The following is an 18,766-nucleotide window of genomic DNA, read 5'->3' on the forward strand; positions in this document are numbered from 1 at the left end:
CCAAGTGGATGAGCATAGAGCAACTGGGTGAGCTGGAATCAAGCTTTTGCACATGCAACTGTAATCAGATGCACCTATTCCTTACATGAGATGTACAATTAGGTTATGGCAGAAAGGTATTTATTGTAAGGCGCCATTTTGTTACAGTGCAATGATGGTGCTGGCACAGGGACTTCACGCTTGCTCTCACTTGCTGGTGTCACCTATACTATACTCCAATCCCAACTGTTTTACATCTTTGATGATGTGATCATTCCCAACTGTGGCATCCAAGTGGCTTCACCCGCAACCCGCTCTGCGACACAATTGCAAGGTGTCCATGGGTTGACAAGGAAGCCGGAGATCCAACAGTGACCTCCTCCGAGTCTCTCCTGTATGGGTTCCTATCAGTTTTACACTGGAAATCATAGCTAGTACACTGTATTTCATACTGAGAAGCAAAAAAAAACAAGCTAAAAAGGATCATAACTTTGCAATGCACAGATAGCATGAGAAAGGACACCCCGTCCCCAGTCAACCACTTGGAAGCCAAGATCGCTACTGACATATCTAATGGATTAAAGCTCTGGTGGTGGCCTGCAGGGTGTAGTGAACGCCGCTGTACCTCACAGGGGTTCAGTAGTGCCGGCCAGTACTGGGGCCCAAGGACTTTCAATGGATCAACAGGGACCTGTGCCAATGTTAAAGGGAAACTGTCAAAACTGCGCAAAACTGGTCAAACAAAAAAAGTTGACGCACCCTTGTTTTCTATCTGTTCCCCCCATCTCCTTTCTTGATTGGCAACTCTGCCTTTACAGAACCCCAAAAAGAGTGGAGACGCATGGAAAACAAGGTGTGAAGGAGCACTAATGAAAACATCTCATGCTATGAAATCAATTTTCTAATCTGTGTTATAAAAATTACTTTCAATGTTAAGAATCAGGGAAATGACAAATGAAACTTCTCGTTTTGACGTCCCAATTCTCCCCAACACACCTTACAGCTCGACACACCCTGAGAATGACGAGACACTGTGAACCCATCCCTGATTGTCATCTCACAATGCATGTGTACAAATTACGGCTTTCACCAATATCTTCACTTACTGTATAATTCATGCAGAAATCAAGAAGAAAAATTACTTCAGGAAGTCACAGAAAGCCGGAGGATCGTTCTTCAGGAGAACAAGGCCACCACAGTCCTTAATATAATAAAATTCCATATTGTACATATAGTTCTAGTCATTTATTTTCCTTACTGATATAGCCAGCGTTGTGGAGTCGGTAAGCCAAACCTGCGACTCCAACTCCTCAATTTCCCTTACACCGACTCCGACTCCACGACTCCCACACATATTGCTTATATTTAAGTGAAAAATGTATTTTAGTACAATGTGAACATCAGACATTTAATCATTTATATGATCCAATAATCAAGATATTTAGATAGAACATAATATCTATTTATTGGAATACAACTTTAGAACACAAAAAACTGTAATAAATTGTAAATATGTAATACACTGTATACATGTATACGTTACAGACCAAAGTTTGGACACACCTTCTCATTCAAAGAGTTTTCTTTATTTTCATGACTATGAAAATTGTAGATTCAGTCTGAAGGCATCAAAACAATGAATTAACACGTGAGGAATTATATAATTAAAGTGTGAAACAACTGAAAATATGTCTTATATTCTAGGTTCTTCAAAGTAGCCACCTTTTGCTTTGATTACTGCTTTGCACACTCTTGGCATTCTCTTGATGAGCTTCAAGTGGTAGTCACCGGAAATGGTCTTCCAACAGTCTTGAAGGAGTTCCCAGAGATGCTTAGCACTTGTTGGCCCTTTTGCCTTCACTCTGCGGTCCAGCTCACCCCAAACCATCTCGATTGGGTTCAGGTCTGGTGACTGTGGAGGCCAGATCATCTGGCGTAGCACCCCATCACTCTCCTTCTTGGTCAAATAGTCCTTACACAGCCTGGAGGTGTGTTTGGGGTCATTGTCCTGTTTAAAAATAAATGATGGGCCAACTAAACGCAAACCGGATGGAATAGCATGCCGCTGCAAGATGCTGTGGTAGCCATGCTGGTTCAGTATGTCTTCAATTTTTAATAAATCCCCAACAGTGTCACCAGCAAAGCACCCCCACACCTCCTCCTCCATGCTTCACGGTGGGAACCAGGCATGTAGAGTCCATCCGTTCACCTTTTCTGCGTCGCACAAAGACACGGAGGTTGGAACCAAAGATCTCAAATTTGGACTCATCAGACCAAAGCACAGATTTCCACTGGTCTAATGTCCATTCCTTGTGTTCTCTAGCCCAAACAAGTCTCTTCTGCTTGTTGCCTGTCCTTAGCAGTGGTTTCCTAGCAGCTATTTTACCATGAAGGCCTGCTGCACAAAGTCTCCTCTTAACAGTTGTTGCAGAGAGGTGTCTGCTGCTAGAACTCTGTGTGGCATTGACCTGGTCTCTATTCTGAGCTGCTGTTAACCTGTGATTTCTGAGGCTGGTGACTAGGATGAACTTATCCTCCGCAGCAGAGGTGACTCTTGGTCTTCCTTTCCTGGGGAGGACCTCATGTGAGCCAGTTTCTTTGTAGCGCTTGATGGTTTTTGCCAATGCACTTGGGGACACTTTCAATGTTTTCCCAATTTTTCGGACTGACTAACCTTCATTTCTTAAAGTAATGATGGCCACTCGTTTGTCTTTACTCAGCTGCTTTTTTCTTGCCATAATACAAATTCTAACAGTCTATTCAGAAGGACTATCACCTGTGTATCCACCAGACTTCTGCACAACACAACTGATGGTCCCAACCCCATTTCTAAGGCAAGAAATCCCACTTATTAAACCTGACAGGGCACACCTGTGAAGTGAAAACCATTTCCGGTGACTACCTCTTGAAGCTCATCAAGAGAATGCCAAAGTGTGCAAAGCAGAAATTAAAGCAAAAGGTGGCTACTTTGAAGAACCTACAATATAAGACATACAGTATTTTCAGTTGTTTCACACTTTTTTGTTAATTATAGAATTCCATGTGTTAATTCATAGTTTTGATGCCTTCAGAGTGAATCTACAATTTTCATAGTCATGAAAATAAAGAAAACGCTTTGATTGAGGTGTGTCCAAACTTTTGGTCTGTACTGTGTGTATGTATATATATACACACACACACTATGACTTATCTCAGCTAAGATAAAGCCTAGATCCTCAGGCTACATTCACACTATGGGCGTAGCCAGGATCAAACCTGGGGGGGCAGAATCTCATACTGTTCCGCAGAATTTCATACTGCACACCTCAGCTACTGCAGAACCTCATACTTCACACCCCTACACTTGAAAATAAAGCCTGCACCTTAAGAAGATGTGGTGATGAATGCAGTCTATTTATTCCAACTATCAGTTGATTTTACTGAAGACGAGCAATGCCTGTCCTGGGCGGCCTTTTGGGCAGCTATGAGGTGTACCTGACTGGTGCTAAAAGAAAAAAAAGGAGGGTTAGTCCATGTGCTATCCAACTTTCATTCTTTTTGGTACAGATAAGATATGGATAGACAGATATGGATAAATGGATAGATGGCAAAAGCAGATTAGAAATCTGCTCTATGGAAAACATTATCTATGAGCTCAAAAACCTTTCAGGTGATGCGGTTTTTTTAAAAATCTGATCTGCTTTTGCAACTGAAAAACGTATCCTCAAAAAACGCAGGAAAAACGCTGTGTGTGAATGTAGCCTTAGATCAGGAATAGAACAGCCATTTATAAGACATTTCATAACTTTCCCAAATTCCTATGAAAAAATATTCAGCATATTCTGCATTGAGCTACTGTACCCAATTTATTATATATTTTAGGAGTCGGTCCATTTTATACCGACTCCGACTCCACAGCCCTGGATATAGCGCCATCATATTCCACAGACGCTATCGTCACTGTCCCCATTGGGGCTCACAATCTACGTTCCCTATCAGTAGGTCTTTGGAGTGTCGGAGACCAGACAACCCGGAGGAAACCCACGCAAACACGGGGAGAACATACGAACTCCTTTCAGATGTCCTTTGTGGGATTTGAGTCCAGGACCCCAGCACTGTAAGGCTGCAGCGACCTCATAGCGACGCACCAGCGATCCCTACCAGGTCGCATCGTTGTCAGGATCGCTGGTGCGTCGCCAAGTGTGACGGTTGCCTTAGACCTGCAGTATATACTGCTGGTGATCAAACAATCGTAAGGTGAAGTCCTCTATGGGGACAAATTATAAATAGTAAAAGACATTATATATAACTCTTAATATTTATAATTTTATATATATTGGAATCACCACCTATTTCCATCCCTCCAAAAATTGTGTCTTTGGTATTGCTGCATCCCTAGAAATGTACAGTCATGGCCAAAAGTTTTGTGAATGACACAAATATTATATTTTCACATGATCTGCTGGCCTCTGGTTTTTCTGTGTTTGTCAGATGTTTTTATCACATACAGAAATATAATTGCAATCATATTATGAGTAGCAAAAGGTCATATTGACAGAATGAGTTAATGCAGCAAGTCAATATTTGCAGTGTTGACCCTTCTTCTTCAGGACCTCAGCAATTCTCCCTGGCATGCTCTCAATCAACTTCTGGATCAAATCCTGACTGATCGCAGTCCATTCTTGCAAAATCAATGCTTTTATTTTGTCTGAATTTGAAGGTTTTTGTTTGTCCACCCATCTCTTGATGATTGACCACAAGTTCTCAATGGGATTAAGATCTGGGGAGTTTCCAGGCCATGGTCCCAAAATCTCTATGTTTTGTTCCCTGAGCCATTTAGTTATCACCTTTGCTTTATGGCAAGGTGCTCCATCATGTTGAAAAAGGCATTGTTGATCGCCAAACTGCTCTTGGACGGTTGGGAGAAGTTGCTCTTGGAGGACATTCTGGTACCATTCTTTATTCATGGCTGTGTTTTTAGGCAAGACTGAGAGAGAGCCCATTCCCTTGGCTGAGAAGCCACCCCACACATGAATGGTTTCAGGATGCTTGACAGTTGGCATGAGACAAGACTGGTGGTTGCACTCACCTGGTCTTCTCCGAATAAGCTGTTTTCCAGATGTGCCAAACAATCGAAAAGGGGATTCATCAGAGAAAATGACTTTACCCCAGTCCTCAGCAGTACACTCCCTGTACCTCTTGCAGAATATCAGTCTGTCCATGTTTTTTCTGGAGAGAAGTGGCTTCTTTGCTGCCCTCCTTGAGACCAGGCCTTGCTCCAAGAGTCTCCGCCTCACAGTGCATGCAGATGCACTCACACCTGCCTGCTGCCATTCCTGAGCAAGCTCTGCACTGCTGGTAGCCCGATCCCGCAGCTGAAACACTTTTAAGAGACGGTCCTGGCGCTTGTTGGTCTTTCTTGGGCGCCCGGGAGCCTTTTTGGCAACAAGGGAACCTCTCTCCTTGAAGTTCTTGATGATGCGATAGATTGTTGACTGAGGTGCAATCTTTCTAGCTGCGATACTCTTCCCTGTTAGGCCATTTTTGTGCAGTGCAATGATGACTGCACATGTTTCTTTAGAGATAACCATGGTTAACAGAAGAGAAACAATGATGCCAAGCACCAGCCTCCTTTTAAAGTGTCCAGTAGGGTGACCGGATCTCATATGGGGGGGAAAAAATGTTGGAATCTTGTCCGTCTGGACCCCACAAAACGATTCCCCTTTCCAGATATTGAGATAGACAAAATTTGAGCTCGATCAAACGACGTTAACCCGTGCCGCTCGTCGCTCAAAGTTTGAAAAAATCCAAATTGAGGTATTTTAAGATTTAGGTATTTTGCATAGTCTGTTAGACTATAAAGAATGTGACAACAACATTGCAGAAATAGCCCTGACCAAATTTTCGAACCATTTGTGGTATTTGAATGCGGAGTTGGTGGGAGTATCGTTTTTTGATCCCACCATTACAGACAATGAAAAGTTGTTAATGGCTAATAAATTGCTCAGTAGCACAGATGAACCATCAGAGCACGCTAACCTACATGAGTTGATAATTTTACATAGTTATCTAATCTATTCTAGAGCTTTTGTTAAAGTAGTTTTTGAAACGTCAGAATATAATGCTCGGCATTTGCTTACAACTTGCAGGACATATTGCTTTTGTTCTTCATCTTTTGTCAGAAGGTCGTTAAAGTCGGTTACTTCCTACCTCTTTTAATTTTTCTTTCCTAACTTTTGGCTTTACAACCCTAGCGTGCTCTGATGGTTCATCTGTGCTACTGAGCAATTTATTATCCATTAACAACTTTTCATTGTCTGTAATGGTGGGATCAAAAAACGATAATCCCACCAACTCTGCATTCAAATACCAAAAATGGTTCGAAAATTTGGTCAGGGCTATTTCTGCAATGTTGTTGTCACATTCTTTATAGTCTAACAGACTATGCAAAATACCTAAATCTTAAAATACCTCAATTTGGATTTTTCAAACTTTGAGCGACGAGCGGCACGGGTTAACGTCGTTTGATCGAGCTCAAATTTTGGCTCTCTCAATATCTGGAAAGGGGAATCGTTTTGTGGGGTCCAGACGGACAAAATTCCGACATCGATTTTTTGCGGTCACCCTAGTGTCCAGTGGTGTCATTCTTACTTAATCATGACAGATCTCCAGCCCTGTCCTCATCAACACCCACACCTGTGTTAATGGAGCAATCACTGAAACGATGTTAGCTGGTCCTTTTAAGGCAGGGCTGCAATGATGTTGAAATGTGTTTTGGGGGATAAAGTTAATTTTCTAGGCAAATATTGACTTTGCAAGTAATTGCTGTTAAGCTGATCACTCTTTATAACATTCTTGAGTATATGCAAATTGCCATTAGAAAAAATGAAGCAGTAGACTTTGTAAAAATTAATATTTGTGTCATTCTCAAAACTTTTGGCCATGACTGTAGGCACTGGCATTATGGCACCTTCAACCAAAAGGAAATAAAAAATGATCCTAATGTAGAATAGAACAAAGAGGTGTGCCCTAAAACTGTGGGGTACACGGTGGTTACCCCTGTGGCCGGCGTACTGGGGGCCTCTTCTTGAGGTTACGTCGTGGTGTGAGGCCCAGTGCCCAGCAGAGGTTACCGGCGCCCAGGAAGCTTCCTCCCCAGTCCGGCTGCCATAGGGGCATCAGCCTGGAGAACGCACCGGGGAGGGAGACACGTGTTGTACCCCGCTACATCAGTGCACGCTGACAGAACTCACACAGCACCGGCGAGTCAGGAGGGATTAACCAAAATGGGCACAAAGTGGAACATTTTCTGTCCCCTTAGGGGGTTAATTGTTCCACCAGACACGATCCCCGCTGTGACACATTAGGCAGGCCGTTCCCTGCAGCTCCTCCCGGGGACTCCTCTCCGGACACCGGTGTAACCAGACTAACCGCCCCGCTCCCAGGACTCTGCAGTCAGCTTACTTAGGTAGTGGTCACACCCCCATATAGTAGCTCCACCCCCATGATGTGCTTCCTCTTAATCATCACAACGTGCCACGAAGCAAAGTGGGAGGAGCGAGTCTAGCGCCATGATCTTCTATTGGAAGAAACCATATGACGTCATTCAATTTCAGCCAATTAAGGAACGTGCTTTAGACACTGCCCTCTGATGCAGCTATGGGACAGAGACACACAAGGTCCAGACAGCGCCAACAGTATGATGGCTGCGGCACGTCACTGAGCGCTGCTATGGAGACGGGCGCAGCATGCTGTGTGTGGGCGGGGCCAGCACAGTACTGTATATAAAGAGGTCACAGGGCGTCGAGGTGTGTGTATTGTGTACAAGAATCCGGGCTGGGAGGTGAGTAGTGGGGATGTGACAACGTGGACAGGTCCTGATGGAGGTGACGTGCTGGGGAGGCATAACCCGATTATTACTGTGTGCCTGGCACATGGGGGCTGCAGGGATGATCACTGCATGTCGGGGGGCTGCAGGGATGATCACAGCATGTGGGGGGGGGGCTGCAGAGATGATCACAGCATGTGGGGGGGGGGCTGCAGAGATGATCACAGCATGTGGGGGGGGGGCTGCAGAGATGATCACAGCATGTGGGGGGGGGGCTGCAGAGATGATCACAGCATGTGTGGGGGGGGGCTGCAGAGATGATCACAGCATGTCGGGGGGGGGGCTGCAGAGATGATCACAGCATGTCGGGGGGGGGCTGCAGAGATGATCACAGCATGTCGGGGGGGGGCTGCAGAGATGATCACAGCATGTCGGGGGGGGGGCTGCAGAGATGATCACAGCATGTCGGGGGGGGGCTGCAGAGATGATCACAGCATGTCGGGGGGCTCCACATGTGGCAGGGGGTGTGCTGCTCCTGTGTCCTGGTGTCTTGTGCTCTGATACAGTGTATGATCAGCCGGTCACTTCCCATGCTCAAGATGCCGGTGCCCTCCCTCCTAGGGACTGGGCAGCGGTGAACCATCTGTCTCTGGTGCAGACTCGGCTACCAGTCATTGACTAAGTCCCGATGTCACAAGACCACGCTTCTACCACGCGTTTCTGCTGGGACAAAGGCCACAGGGAGCACCGTGACCCTGTCCCCAGTTGTGGTGAATGGTTCTGTCCGAATCCCTATTTTCAGGGCTTCACATGGAAAATGTGCGGTAGAAAAGTAATGTGAACACGGACCTACAGCTTCGTCCATTACTTTATAGAGTTGGTGGAATCACTTCCACAACCCGGTCCATCGATCACGATAGTAATCTCTGATCACGGGACGTGAGCCATGAGAACCGCCTCTTGCCAGACGGCATCCGCAGCTCTTCTTGTGATTAGCCGGCCTACGCGATGTAATCGTTGCTACGTGATTGGGCACCACACCGGCTAACGTGATGTAATTGTTGCCACGTGATTGGGCACCACGCCGGCCTACATGATGTAATTGTTGCCATGTGACTGGGCACCACGCCGGCCAACGTGATGTAATTGTTGCCACGTGATTGGGCACCAGGCCGGCCTACGTGATGTAATCGTTGCCACGTGATTGGGCACCACACCGGCATACGCGATGTATTCGTTGCCACATGATTGGGCATCAGGCCGGCTAATCACAAGGAGATCTGGGAATGCTGTCCGGTAAGAGATTATTCTGGCACCAACTCTTATTTTGTAATATGAAAGAATTTTCAGGAAAAAAATCTAATTGTTGGAAAACCCCTTTAAACCATTGAGGGATTTGAGTCTGAAGGGAATCATTGCTGTGTAATGTATCCTTCTGTATCATGGGAATTTTACCTGGACAGTCAATGATATATTGCTAGGACGTGCCGGCAATGTCCAAATGGCTGTTCACACCTTATTTCATGTCAGCTCTGGCTTTGCTAGAGCCCACGTGGCTGGCAGTCGTCTATACATGGCCGCCAATCCACCTTCTAACGATATCTAAGGTATCTGGACGCATGCAGGGGAAACACAATGGGTTGTAAAACTGCAATTGTGTGTATAGGGATTGAAGGGGTTATCTGGTCAATCAATTGCAGCGTCCAAATACAAAAGAAGCAATACTTGTATCCACTGATGTCCTTGACTCCTAAAGTTCTCACTGGTCTCTAGTTCCTGGACCCATCTCGGGCACACAGGAAATGCCCATATGCCAACCACTTGCCACAGGGGATCAGTGGTGGGAATGATTTGCTGCCGTTCACAATCATGTTTAAAAATTAGAATTTTCTTTTTGTAGGTATGACTGACTTAAATGCATTACTTTCCTCCCACTGATCAGAACCTTCATCCAGCTGCCATTCTTAGTAGTTAATGGCCACCAAACGGGAGCCCTGTGACCCACTCCTGCCTACCTCTTCCTTTGTGTAGGCGTGCAGCAACATCATCATTTTGGTATCACACGCATGACATCACGCTAGGCCTACAAATCAGAAGAGACGCCGGGGAAAGCCAGCAGATAGGAGGTGGTTCAGAGGGCTCCTGTCCAACCGCCATAGTCTACTGACCTAGCCAGTAGAGCAAAGGTTCAGCAAATAATTTCTCTTCTTCACTGGTTGCATCTTGTTCTGTTGTAATCTGTAAAAGATTCTAAAATAAAAGTTCCCCCTTCTTGATCCTACCTGTATGTGTAGGAAAAGACCTGCGTGAAGTTCATAGGTTTAATCCTCTGAAACGTTTTCTCTTTAGAACTAGGATTCAAAACATGGACGTAAAAATGCTTCGTTTGTCCCTGGAGGAGGCTGGTCAGAGCCATGTGTTGCAGTTTTGGGATGAACTGTCTGAAGCCCAACGCTCTCATTTGCTGGAGGAGTTGCAGAGCTTGCATTTCCAGGAACTCAATGGCTTCTTTCACAGGGCCATGGCCGCGTATTCTGTATCTTCTGCCCAGGAAAAAGTGGACGCCAGGATGGAGGCTGTGCCGAGAGAGGTCCTGGGCAGTGTCACACGGGATCAAGAGCGTCTTAGTGACTGGGAGGCAGAAGGTAACCGTGTGGCTTCAGTCATTCTGTAATGTGATCTGGAGGCGTCTGTAACTTACAAGCTAAGAATGGGGAATATATATATATATTTTTTCTTTCTGTAGGGTGATGTAGTAATATTAGAAACCAATGTGTATTTTGTGTTTTGTTGCCAGGTTTTACTCATATTGCCCATGGTAAAGTAGCAGTTTTGTTGCTTGCTGGTGGGCAAGGAACCCGTTTGGGGGTGACCTACCCCAAGGGTATGTATGATGTCGGCCTTCCCTCCCACAAAAGCCTCTTCCAGATCCAGGCTGAACGCATCTTGAAATTACAGAGGCTCGCAAAGGAGAAACATGGGAAGGACTGTATCATTCCATGGTGGGTCATGCGTAATGGATCAGCTTGAGGGGGGTGATTCTGTGTGTGAAAATGGACGAAACGAGTGGCTTAAGGTTATTACCGTTGACCTGTCCAGGATTTTTGTAGACCCACTAAAGCCATCACCAAAACTTGGTCACAAGAAGTGGTGGTATCCCAGATATATCAGGTACAGAGTCATTTAGTCCTTATTCCTGGCCATAAGTCATGAAAAATGTCATGAGGAAGCTCCACTCCTGGATGGTGCCTGGGGTTTATCACAGACGTAGAGTATAAGTCTTGCATAGTGGAACAGATCTGGATTTTTTTTTTTTTCGTCTTATTTTACTTTTTTGTTTTCTCTTGCATTTCGCAGGTACATCATGACAAGTGGTCGTACTATGGAGTCTACTCGTGAATTCTTCCAGAAACATCGATATTTTGGGCTGAATGAAGAAGACATTGTGTTGTTCCAACAAGGAATGTTACCAGCCATGAGTTTTGATGGGAAAATCCTTATGGAAGAAAAGGGCAAGCTTTCCATGGCTCCAGGTCGGCTATGATTATTTGGTTTCTTTTTTGTTTACAGGGATCCCGAACTATAAGCTGATTAGGAGGTATTAAGGCCCCATCTCACATAGTGAGATCGCTAGCGAGATCACTGATGCGTCACCGATTTTGTGACGCAACAGCGATCTCGCTACATGTGACACATAGCAGCGACCGGCCCGGCTGGATATCGCTGATCGTGCTCGAATGTCCTGGGCCATTTTTTCATCGTCGGCGTCCCGCCGGCCAGCATGCATCGCTGTGTTTGACGCCGACGAGCGACCTTGTTGGCAATGCAGAACTCAGGGACGCAGGCTGGAATCGTTCAGAATAGCTGCTGTGTGACAACGCACCAGCGATCCTTACCAGGTCGCATCGTTGTTGGGATCGCTGGTGCGTCGTTGAAGAGATCTGCCTGTTTGCAAGCTTACTAGTGACCATGTAGCGATGCACCAGCGATCCCTACCAGGTCGTATCGTCGGGATCGCTGGTGCGTCGCTATCTGAAACGGGACCCTTAGACTTCTGCTGATGGGTTTGGCCGATGGGGTTATGTAATGCTTATGGGGTGTTCTGACTTTTGTGGCCAGATATTTTGGGGTAGACGGAGAAAACTATTGGACATGTTGGATTTTAAATGTCCACATTGCAAAAAAAAAAAGTTTTGAGTCATCTGAATGTCCAAATGACCCTTTTTTTGTTTTCTTTTCCGTTAACTCTCAAATGATCTTATGGGGTATATGGATACATGTGCACTCAGCTAAGCATGTATGTGGGGGGAAGGAGGAATAGAATCAGCCAACAGCCACTAAGCTTTATTTTAATATAGCGCTAACATATTCCGCAGCGCTTTAGTTTTGCACACATTATCATCGCTGTCCCCATTGCCCGCCCATTGGGGCTCACAATCTAAATTTCCTATCAGTATGTCTTTGGAATGTGGGAGGAAACCCACGCAAACGTACAATCTCCTTGCAGATGTTGTCCTTGGTGGGATTTGAACCGAGGACCCCAGCGCTGCAAGGCTGCAGTGCTAATCACTGATCCACCGTGCCGCCCAATAATCTAACCTATATGGTCACGTAACATCAGAAAGGAACTTTTCTGGAACGAGAACTCTATCCTGAAAACCACTTTATAGTTATATTCACACACCGCATGTTTGGTGCATATTTCTAAACAAACTGCAGCATTTTTTTTTCCACCTAAAATGCACCAATATTTTTGACACCTACATACATATAATATTTTTTTTTTTTTTTTTTTGCAGAAACTCATTTAAAACATATAAAAATAATTTAAATAGCAGATTTAGGATTTTTGAAATGAGTTATTAAAATCTACACCAAAAAAGGTGCGCTGTCGCTACAGAGATTGGCATGAAAAAGAACCATATAGGACACCAATAATACAGATACACCAGAGAGACCAAAAACTATGTGGTTATGTCTCCAAGGACATCTCAAATGGACATTCCTGAATATCATACTGTAAAAACAAGAAAAAAGAAGTACTGCGTCCAATATCACCAAAAGTAGAAATTTATTGAACACTTAATAAATACACCATGACATTAACATAAAAAACTATGTAAAGATTGGGAGCCTTATACTACCTGATCCTATGTCCTGACACAATAACATTCTATATAAAGTGCTAAGTGCTCATAGATACATGGGAAATATACTGGGGATCAGTAATTTGTAAGAATCATAAGTAGGTGAGCACTCTACCCAAAATCCCCATCACCCTGCGCAAAAAGTGCTTACCCATATTGTTTCAGGTCAGGGCACGTGCAGAGCCCCCACCGACGCGCGTTTCGCTTCTTTTTCAAGGTTCGGTCTGCTGCACGAGCCCTGACGATATGGTGCTATGAAATCATGTAAACTTTTTGCACTTTTATGTGTGAACCTAGATGCTGAGGGACCATTCCCTGAGGCCATTTGTCACCCAGAAAATCCTAAGCATTAGTGATGAGCGAATGTGCTTGGAGAAGGTGTTTCAATGCTCGGGTGCTAACAGAGTGACTTCGGCGTTCTCGATAAATATGTTCTAGACCACGCGGCTGTTCAACAGGTGAAACACTTGCACGGATTGCCAGTTTGTTAGCCCTAGGTGGTGTGCTTTCAAAGATGGACACTTTGGACCAGTTTGCCTCTGCAACATAGAACTGAAGTTGGCCAACTCCAGCTTCAGAGAGACCCGTGCAAGCTGTAAAGTGCAGACCCTACTAGCGCCACGCACAAATCAACCGACCGGGCTGGGACTCCAGGGTGGCTGACAATCTAGGCAATAAACTATAAAATTAAAAATTTCTCCTGTGTGGAGAACAGAGTATTTTTAATGAGGGTTAAATTGCAAAGTTGCTCGTTTTTACGAGCGTGCTGCAATTTTACCAAAATATCAACTTAAGACCATCCCCTTAAAAACCTTACTCACTTCATGGTTTTGGTCCAATTTTTTTCAGAAGTCACATACGCCTCTTGTCGACCAATGCTACAGTGACCCTAATAAAGCATGCTCTTATTTGCAGATGGTAACGGAGGACTGTATAGAGCCTTAGGTGCACACGGGGTGCTCAAAGATATGGAAAAGCGGGGCATAGACTACATCCATGTGTACTGTGTAGACAACATCTTGGTAAAGGTGGCAGATCCAGTGTTCATTGGCTTCTGTGTGGCCAACGGAACGGACTGTGGAGCCAAGGTAAAGTCTCGTCACATTTAGGCAAACACTTGAGCAGATGTATAACATAAAGTAAGTGCTAGACCATGAAATCTTTAGATGTTCTGCTGGTCGATTATGTACGTAAGGGAAGAATGCACCGTAAGCCAGTCCCATAAAGCTCTTCTTTTTTATTACCCTGTGTATGGCCATAAAGTGCCTTCACCCTCCTCCATTATCTCTAGCTTCACTGTAATCTGCTTTTTCTGCATTTTGCATACCTAGGTTGTGGAGAAGATGAATCCTACAGAACCAGTCGGTGTTGTTTGTCGTGTGGATGGTGTGTACCAGGTGGTGGAATACAGCGAGATCACGCTCCCAACGGCCCAAAAAAGGAGCGCAGATGGAAGACTTATGTATAATGCCGGCAACATCGCCAACCACTTCTTCACCAGGAAGTTCCTTCAGCAAGTGGTGGAGTAAGTCACTCGGCACTGGAATCTTAAAGTAAAATGTGTCCTCAAGGGTTTAGCTCATCCATTCTGTATGTTACAGGGTCCATGAGCCTCAGCTGCAGCACCATGTTGCTGTGAAGAAAATCCCTCATGTGGACGTGCGGGGCTCGCTAATTCACCCTGATAAACCCAACGGGATGAAAATGGAAAAGTTTGTGTTTGATATTTTCCAGTTTGCAAAGTGAGTAGATCAACAAGGACTGATTGGTCGCTCACCCGCGCGCTTGTCTGTGTGGTCAGGATAGCCACTGACCTTCTCACTTTCTGCTTCCAGGAAGTTTGTAGTGTTTGAGGTTCTTCGAGAGGAGGAATTCTCTCCTCTGAAAAATGCAGATAGCCAAAACGGAAAGGACAACCCCACTACTGCGCGCCATGCGCTCATGTCTTTACACCACTGCTGGGTTCTCAATTCTGGGGGACACTTTGTGGATGAAAATGGTACCCGGATACCAGCTATTCCCCTGTAAGTATCATCTTCATCACACTACTATTGTAAAAATGGAACCGCTACATATTAGGCTAATGGGCTATTCCACTAAAGTGTGTGTCTTTAATTTGACGTGGCGTAAGTTGGTAAAATAAAAAAATGAACAGTCCCCTATTGTAGCTCTCCTAGCAGTACATGCCATCACCACCCAGTCCCCTTGGTGCACTTTTCCTCAATGACAGGCATGTGATTAGCCACAGCAAACAGCAGCTGAAGCGGTAACTAACGCCGTGGCACTCACATGTTTGTCTCCACCAGAAGACGAAGCATTGAGGCTGTCGGGACCTGCACTGCTGGAGAGGGACTGGTAGGTTAGTATAGAATTGAATTTTTTTTTTTTTTTTTTATGCCTTTTTCCTTTTTAAATCTGTACATTTGGTGGTGTGTGGGCCCCCCGTCACCCACAAGGTTTCAACACTACAAAGGAGGTTTAGTAGACTATGATGCACCCTAAACTCAGTGGGCCATCCATGTAATGCTTTGACGTGAGAAAGAACTATAATTTTGTTTTAGGTTTCATTCAATTCCATGTTTATTACATTTATCTTTAAAACAGCCATGCTAAAGAAGAGAATGGAACCACGCCAGACCACACACAGAACAAGTAACTATGGCTGCATGGTGCAGGGTCTTCCACAAGGGCAACTAACAAGGGCTTTTTTTTCCACTTGGTGGAGGGAATAAATGGTGACCATCAAGAGATGCTGGAAACTTTCATTCGAGCATACCAGTACAACATACAAGTTCCTCATCCCACTTGAGCCTTTTTTTAGGGTTCAAGCAAGTGCTGAAATATAAGCGCACTTCTCAATCACTGTAATATTGCAAGTTCTGCAGTTTTCTCATGTATTTGTTCCTCGATCTCATGGTCTGATTAGTGTGAGTAAATGGAAACAAACTGAAAACCTGCTCTGATCTCTTCCAACTAATACAAGTGCACAATAATGTATTACAAGAGCTCGGAGCGCCCGCAATTCAAGGGTTCATCCCTGTGTCCTGATCTCTTCAGCCTTGAACCAGCGAGCCTGACCTGATCAGCACAGGTATTGATTCTCTGGTTGTACTTGTAGACCAAAACAGAAAAATTAGCCTTTTTTCCATTTTAACCAATGCAATATTGTTCTAAAATCTAAACGGTGCACTGTGATTGGCTGAAATGTGGCTTGGTGTTTCTGCTTACTGGCATCTTATCGCTGGAAGGAAATTAGAAACTTCAGAACTCCTCATTGCAATGATTGAGCTTTCTTTACTTAAAAAGCAAAATGTTCCTTTAACGATCCTACCCCTCACTCGTCGCAGGGGTCGCAGTGCTCTACCGGTGGCAGTGGGTGGATGTATCTAGACATGCAGGTTATGAATGAGACTTTAGTTTTCCTCACTTTACAAGGTGTCTACTAATCACTCCATGCATGTTCTCACTGGTTTCTTCTATGGGTTGGCCCACAAATGGGTACGGTCTCCTCCGTCCTACCTGCTTTGTAACCAGCCTTTCCATGCTCGTATTACTACTTTCTAATACATTTGGTTTGTTTTGTCCCTGTAGCATGAAAGAAGCAGGTGACTTGCCAATTCAATGTGAGATCTCTCCCCTTGTTTCTTACGCTGGAGAGGTGAGTTGCTGCATGACCAAATATATATATAATTCTGAAATCCATGGTATTCCCATCTCCGACACCACAGTATAAACCATAATGGTTTCAAGATCCTCGAACAGAGGACCTCAGACCTCCAGTTGGCTGCTGTCAGTGGAGAGTTGGCTGCACTTGCACAGCTCTCTACATTGTCACTTGCTATTTTTCATATCTCCTGTATGAATTAATGAAGAGGGTTGTGCATGAGCGGCCAACTCTCCACTGACAAATTCAGGGCTATCCAGTTGAGAGAAGTTCTGGTGCCAGGGGTTGGAAGAATAAATACTAAAAAGTACACCTATGTGGTATCTCCACGTCCATAAAATGTAAGATTAATTAAACGGATTGGTACATGCCATAAGGAGAAAGTCTGCGGCCAAAACTGTGTTTTTGTTTTTTCTTTGTCCCTTTAAATAAAACTATACAAGTTTTAGGAAAAAGACTGTGAAGCCAGTTCACTACTGTGTAGTCTCCACGTTAGACAGCTGGCACTCAGCACGGTTCCATTGAAGCAAACATATGTAACAGGAGCGAAGGATCCAGCGAGAAAATAGCAGTCTAAAAAATAACTTTTAATCCATTATTTTAAATATGGACGGCGCAAAGTTGTCAGGCAAAAAAACACATTGTTGTCAGATCAACGCGTTTCGACTTTGTAGTTTTCGTCAAGATCTAACGAAGACTGCAAAGTCGAAACGCGTTGATCTGACTTTTTTTGCCTGACAACTTTGTGCCATCCATGTTTTAAAATAATGGATGAAAAGTTATTTTTTAGACTGCTATTTTCTCGCTGGATCCTTCCCTCCTGTTTATACAAGTTTTAGGATCCCCATAATCGCACTGGCTCGAATCCAATTGCATATTAAATTTTTATTTTTCTTTGCTGCATAACAAATGGTGTAAAAGCCAAATCTACTCCAAACCCACCACCATCCTGAGCACCAAAAAAAAATAATATTGTGGAACTGCTGCTTTTTTTCTCTCTCACAATTTAGCCACACTCGAATGTTTTTCTTTTACATTTTTCTGTACAATGCACGGTAAAATGGATGATGCCATTCAAAAGTACAACTCGCCCTGCGCCAAAAAAAAAAAATAGCCCTCACATGGCTATGTTGGTTGAAAAGTTAATGTTATTTGCTCTTGGGAGGGGGGAAAAAGAAAATCTGGTTGTGAAGGGGTTAATCTACATTGGGAACAAAGACTTGCAACCGCACTTGTGTACCATGAGCGTTCTTGAGTGTCCCAGTGGAATCCGGTGTAGTGGACCTGGGTAGGGGTCAGTGTACATTGGGAGCCCGGCCTCCTTCCAGTTCACACCTTTTGCGCTATATGACATCACCATAACCTCTCCCCCCTTCTACAATTCAGGGGCTGGAGTCATATGTGCAAAATCTGGAGTTCCACGCGCCACTTACAATTGACGAGAATGGAGCTCAGCGGCTGGTGAGAAACGGCACGTGTCACTAGAAGATGCCGGCGGATCAACTATTCCTGCACATGTGGCGCCGTGATTGAATGGTTCTGGGGATTGAACGGTACTTGAACATATGAATTACTTGGGTCTTCCTGACTATACTGGACTTCAGACTTTTTTTTTATTTTATAATTTTAAATGCCAAACATAAATGTGAGAAATGTTCCTCTGTATAGCAGGCTCCACATGAAGGTAAATAGTAACTATTTTTTTAAAATTGTACATAGTAAGCTATTGTACATTCAGATTTATTTTAATGTATTCTACGATATTTTACTGTTCTGTTTGTGTATTTAATTTTTGATGGGTTACGGCAATTTCTTAAAAAAAAAAAAGTAAACGGCAACATTCTAAATTCTCAAGCTTTTTTTTTTTCCTGTTTTACGGTCTTATTTTACATATTTATTTGGCTAATAATTACCTGGTTTAAAACCTTGCAGCACTCCTGATATCAGTTCTAGTAAATAATTGACATCAATTTTGGAGCTTGTTTTGTAGAAGTCTGTTGTGTTGTGGTTCTATTAGTCCTCCTGTAAGGCTGAGTTCACACGTGGCGGCTTTTTCGCCTTTTCGCGGCGGTTTTAACCGCGCGATTTTGCCACGAAAATGCGAAAAATAAGCATTCCTATGGGATTCCGCAATGCTGTGCTAATGCTGCGTTTTTTACCGCGGCGGAA

General features: G+C 44.3%; 1 protein-coding gene across 3 annotated transcripts; it reads left to right on the forward strand.

Annotated features, from left to right (window-relative positions):
• The first annotated feature begins 7,606 nt into the window (after positions 1-7,606).
• UAP1 (UDP-N-acetylglucosamine pyrophosphorylase 1) lies at positions 7,607-18,446 on the forward strand. Of its 3 annotated transcripts, none has more exons than XM_073571606.1 (11): positions 7,607-7,801; positions 10,136-10,431; positions 10,584-10,788; positions 11,144-11,319; positions 13,849-14,021; positions 14,265-14,458; positions 14,535-14,675; positions 14,769-14,957; positions 15,538-15,585; positions 16,525-16,591; positions 17,984-18,446. In XM_073571606.1, the coding sequence occupies exons 1-11, from the start codon at positions 7,707-7,709 to the stop codon at positions 18,080-18,082; spliced, it is 1,683 nt and encodes a 560-aa protein (XP_073427707.1). In that variant the 5' UTR covers positions 7,607-7,706; the 3' UTR covers positions 18,083-18,446. The 3 variants fall into 3 exon arrangements, with proteins under 3 accessions (XP_073427707.1, XP_073427710.1, XP_073427711.1); XM_073571610.1 differs by having other exon boundaries at positions 7,628-7,766; XM_073571609.1 differs by lacking the exon at positions 15,538-15,585.
• Positions 18,447-18,766: the final 320 nt, after the last annotated feature.

This window comes from Dendrobates tinctorius, unplaced genomic scaffold (genome assembly GCF_039654945.1).
Source record: "Dendrobates tinctorius isolate UK_male_01 unplaced genomic scaffold, ASM3965494v1 ptg000029l, whole genome shotgun sequence".
Classification (NCBI taxonomy): Eukaryota; Metazoa; Chordata; class Amphibia; order Anura; family Dendrobatidae; genus Dendrobates; species Dendrobates tinctorius.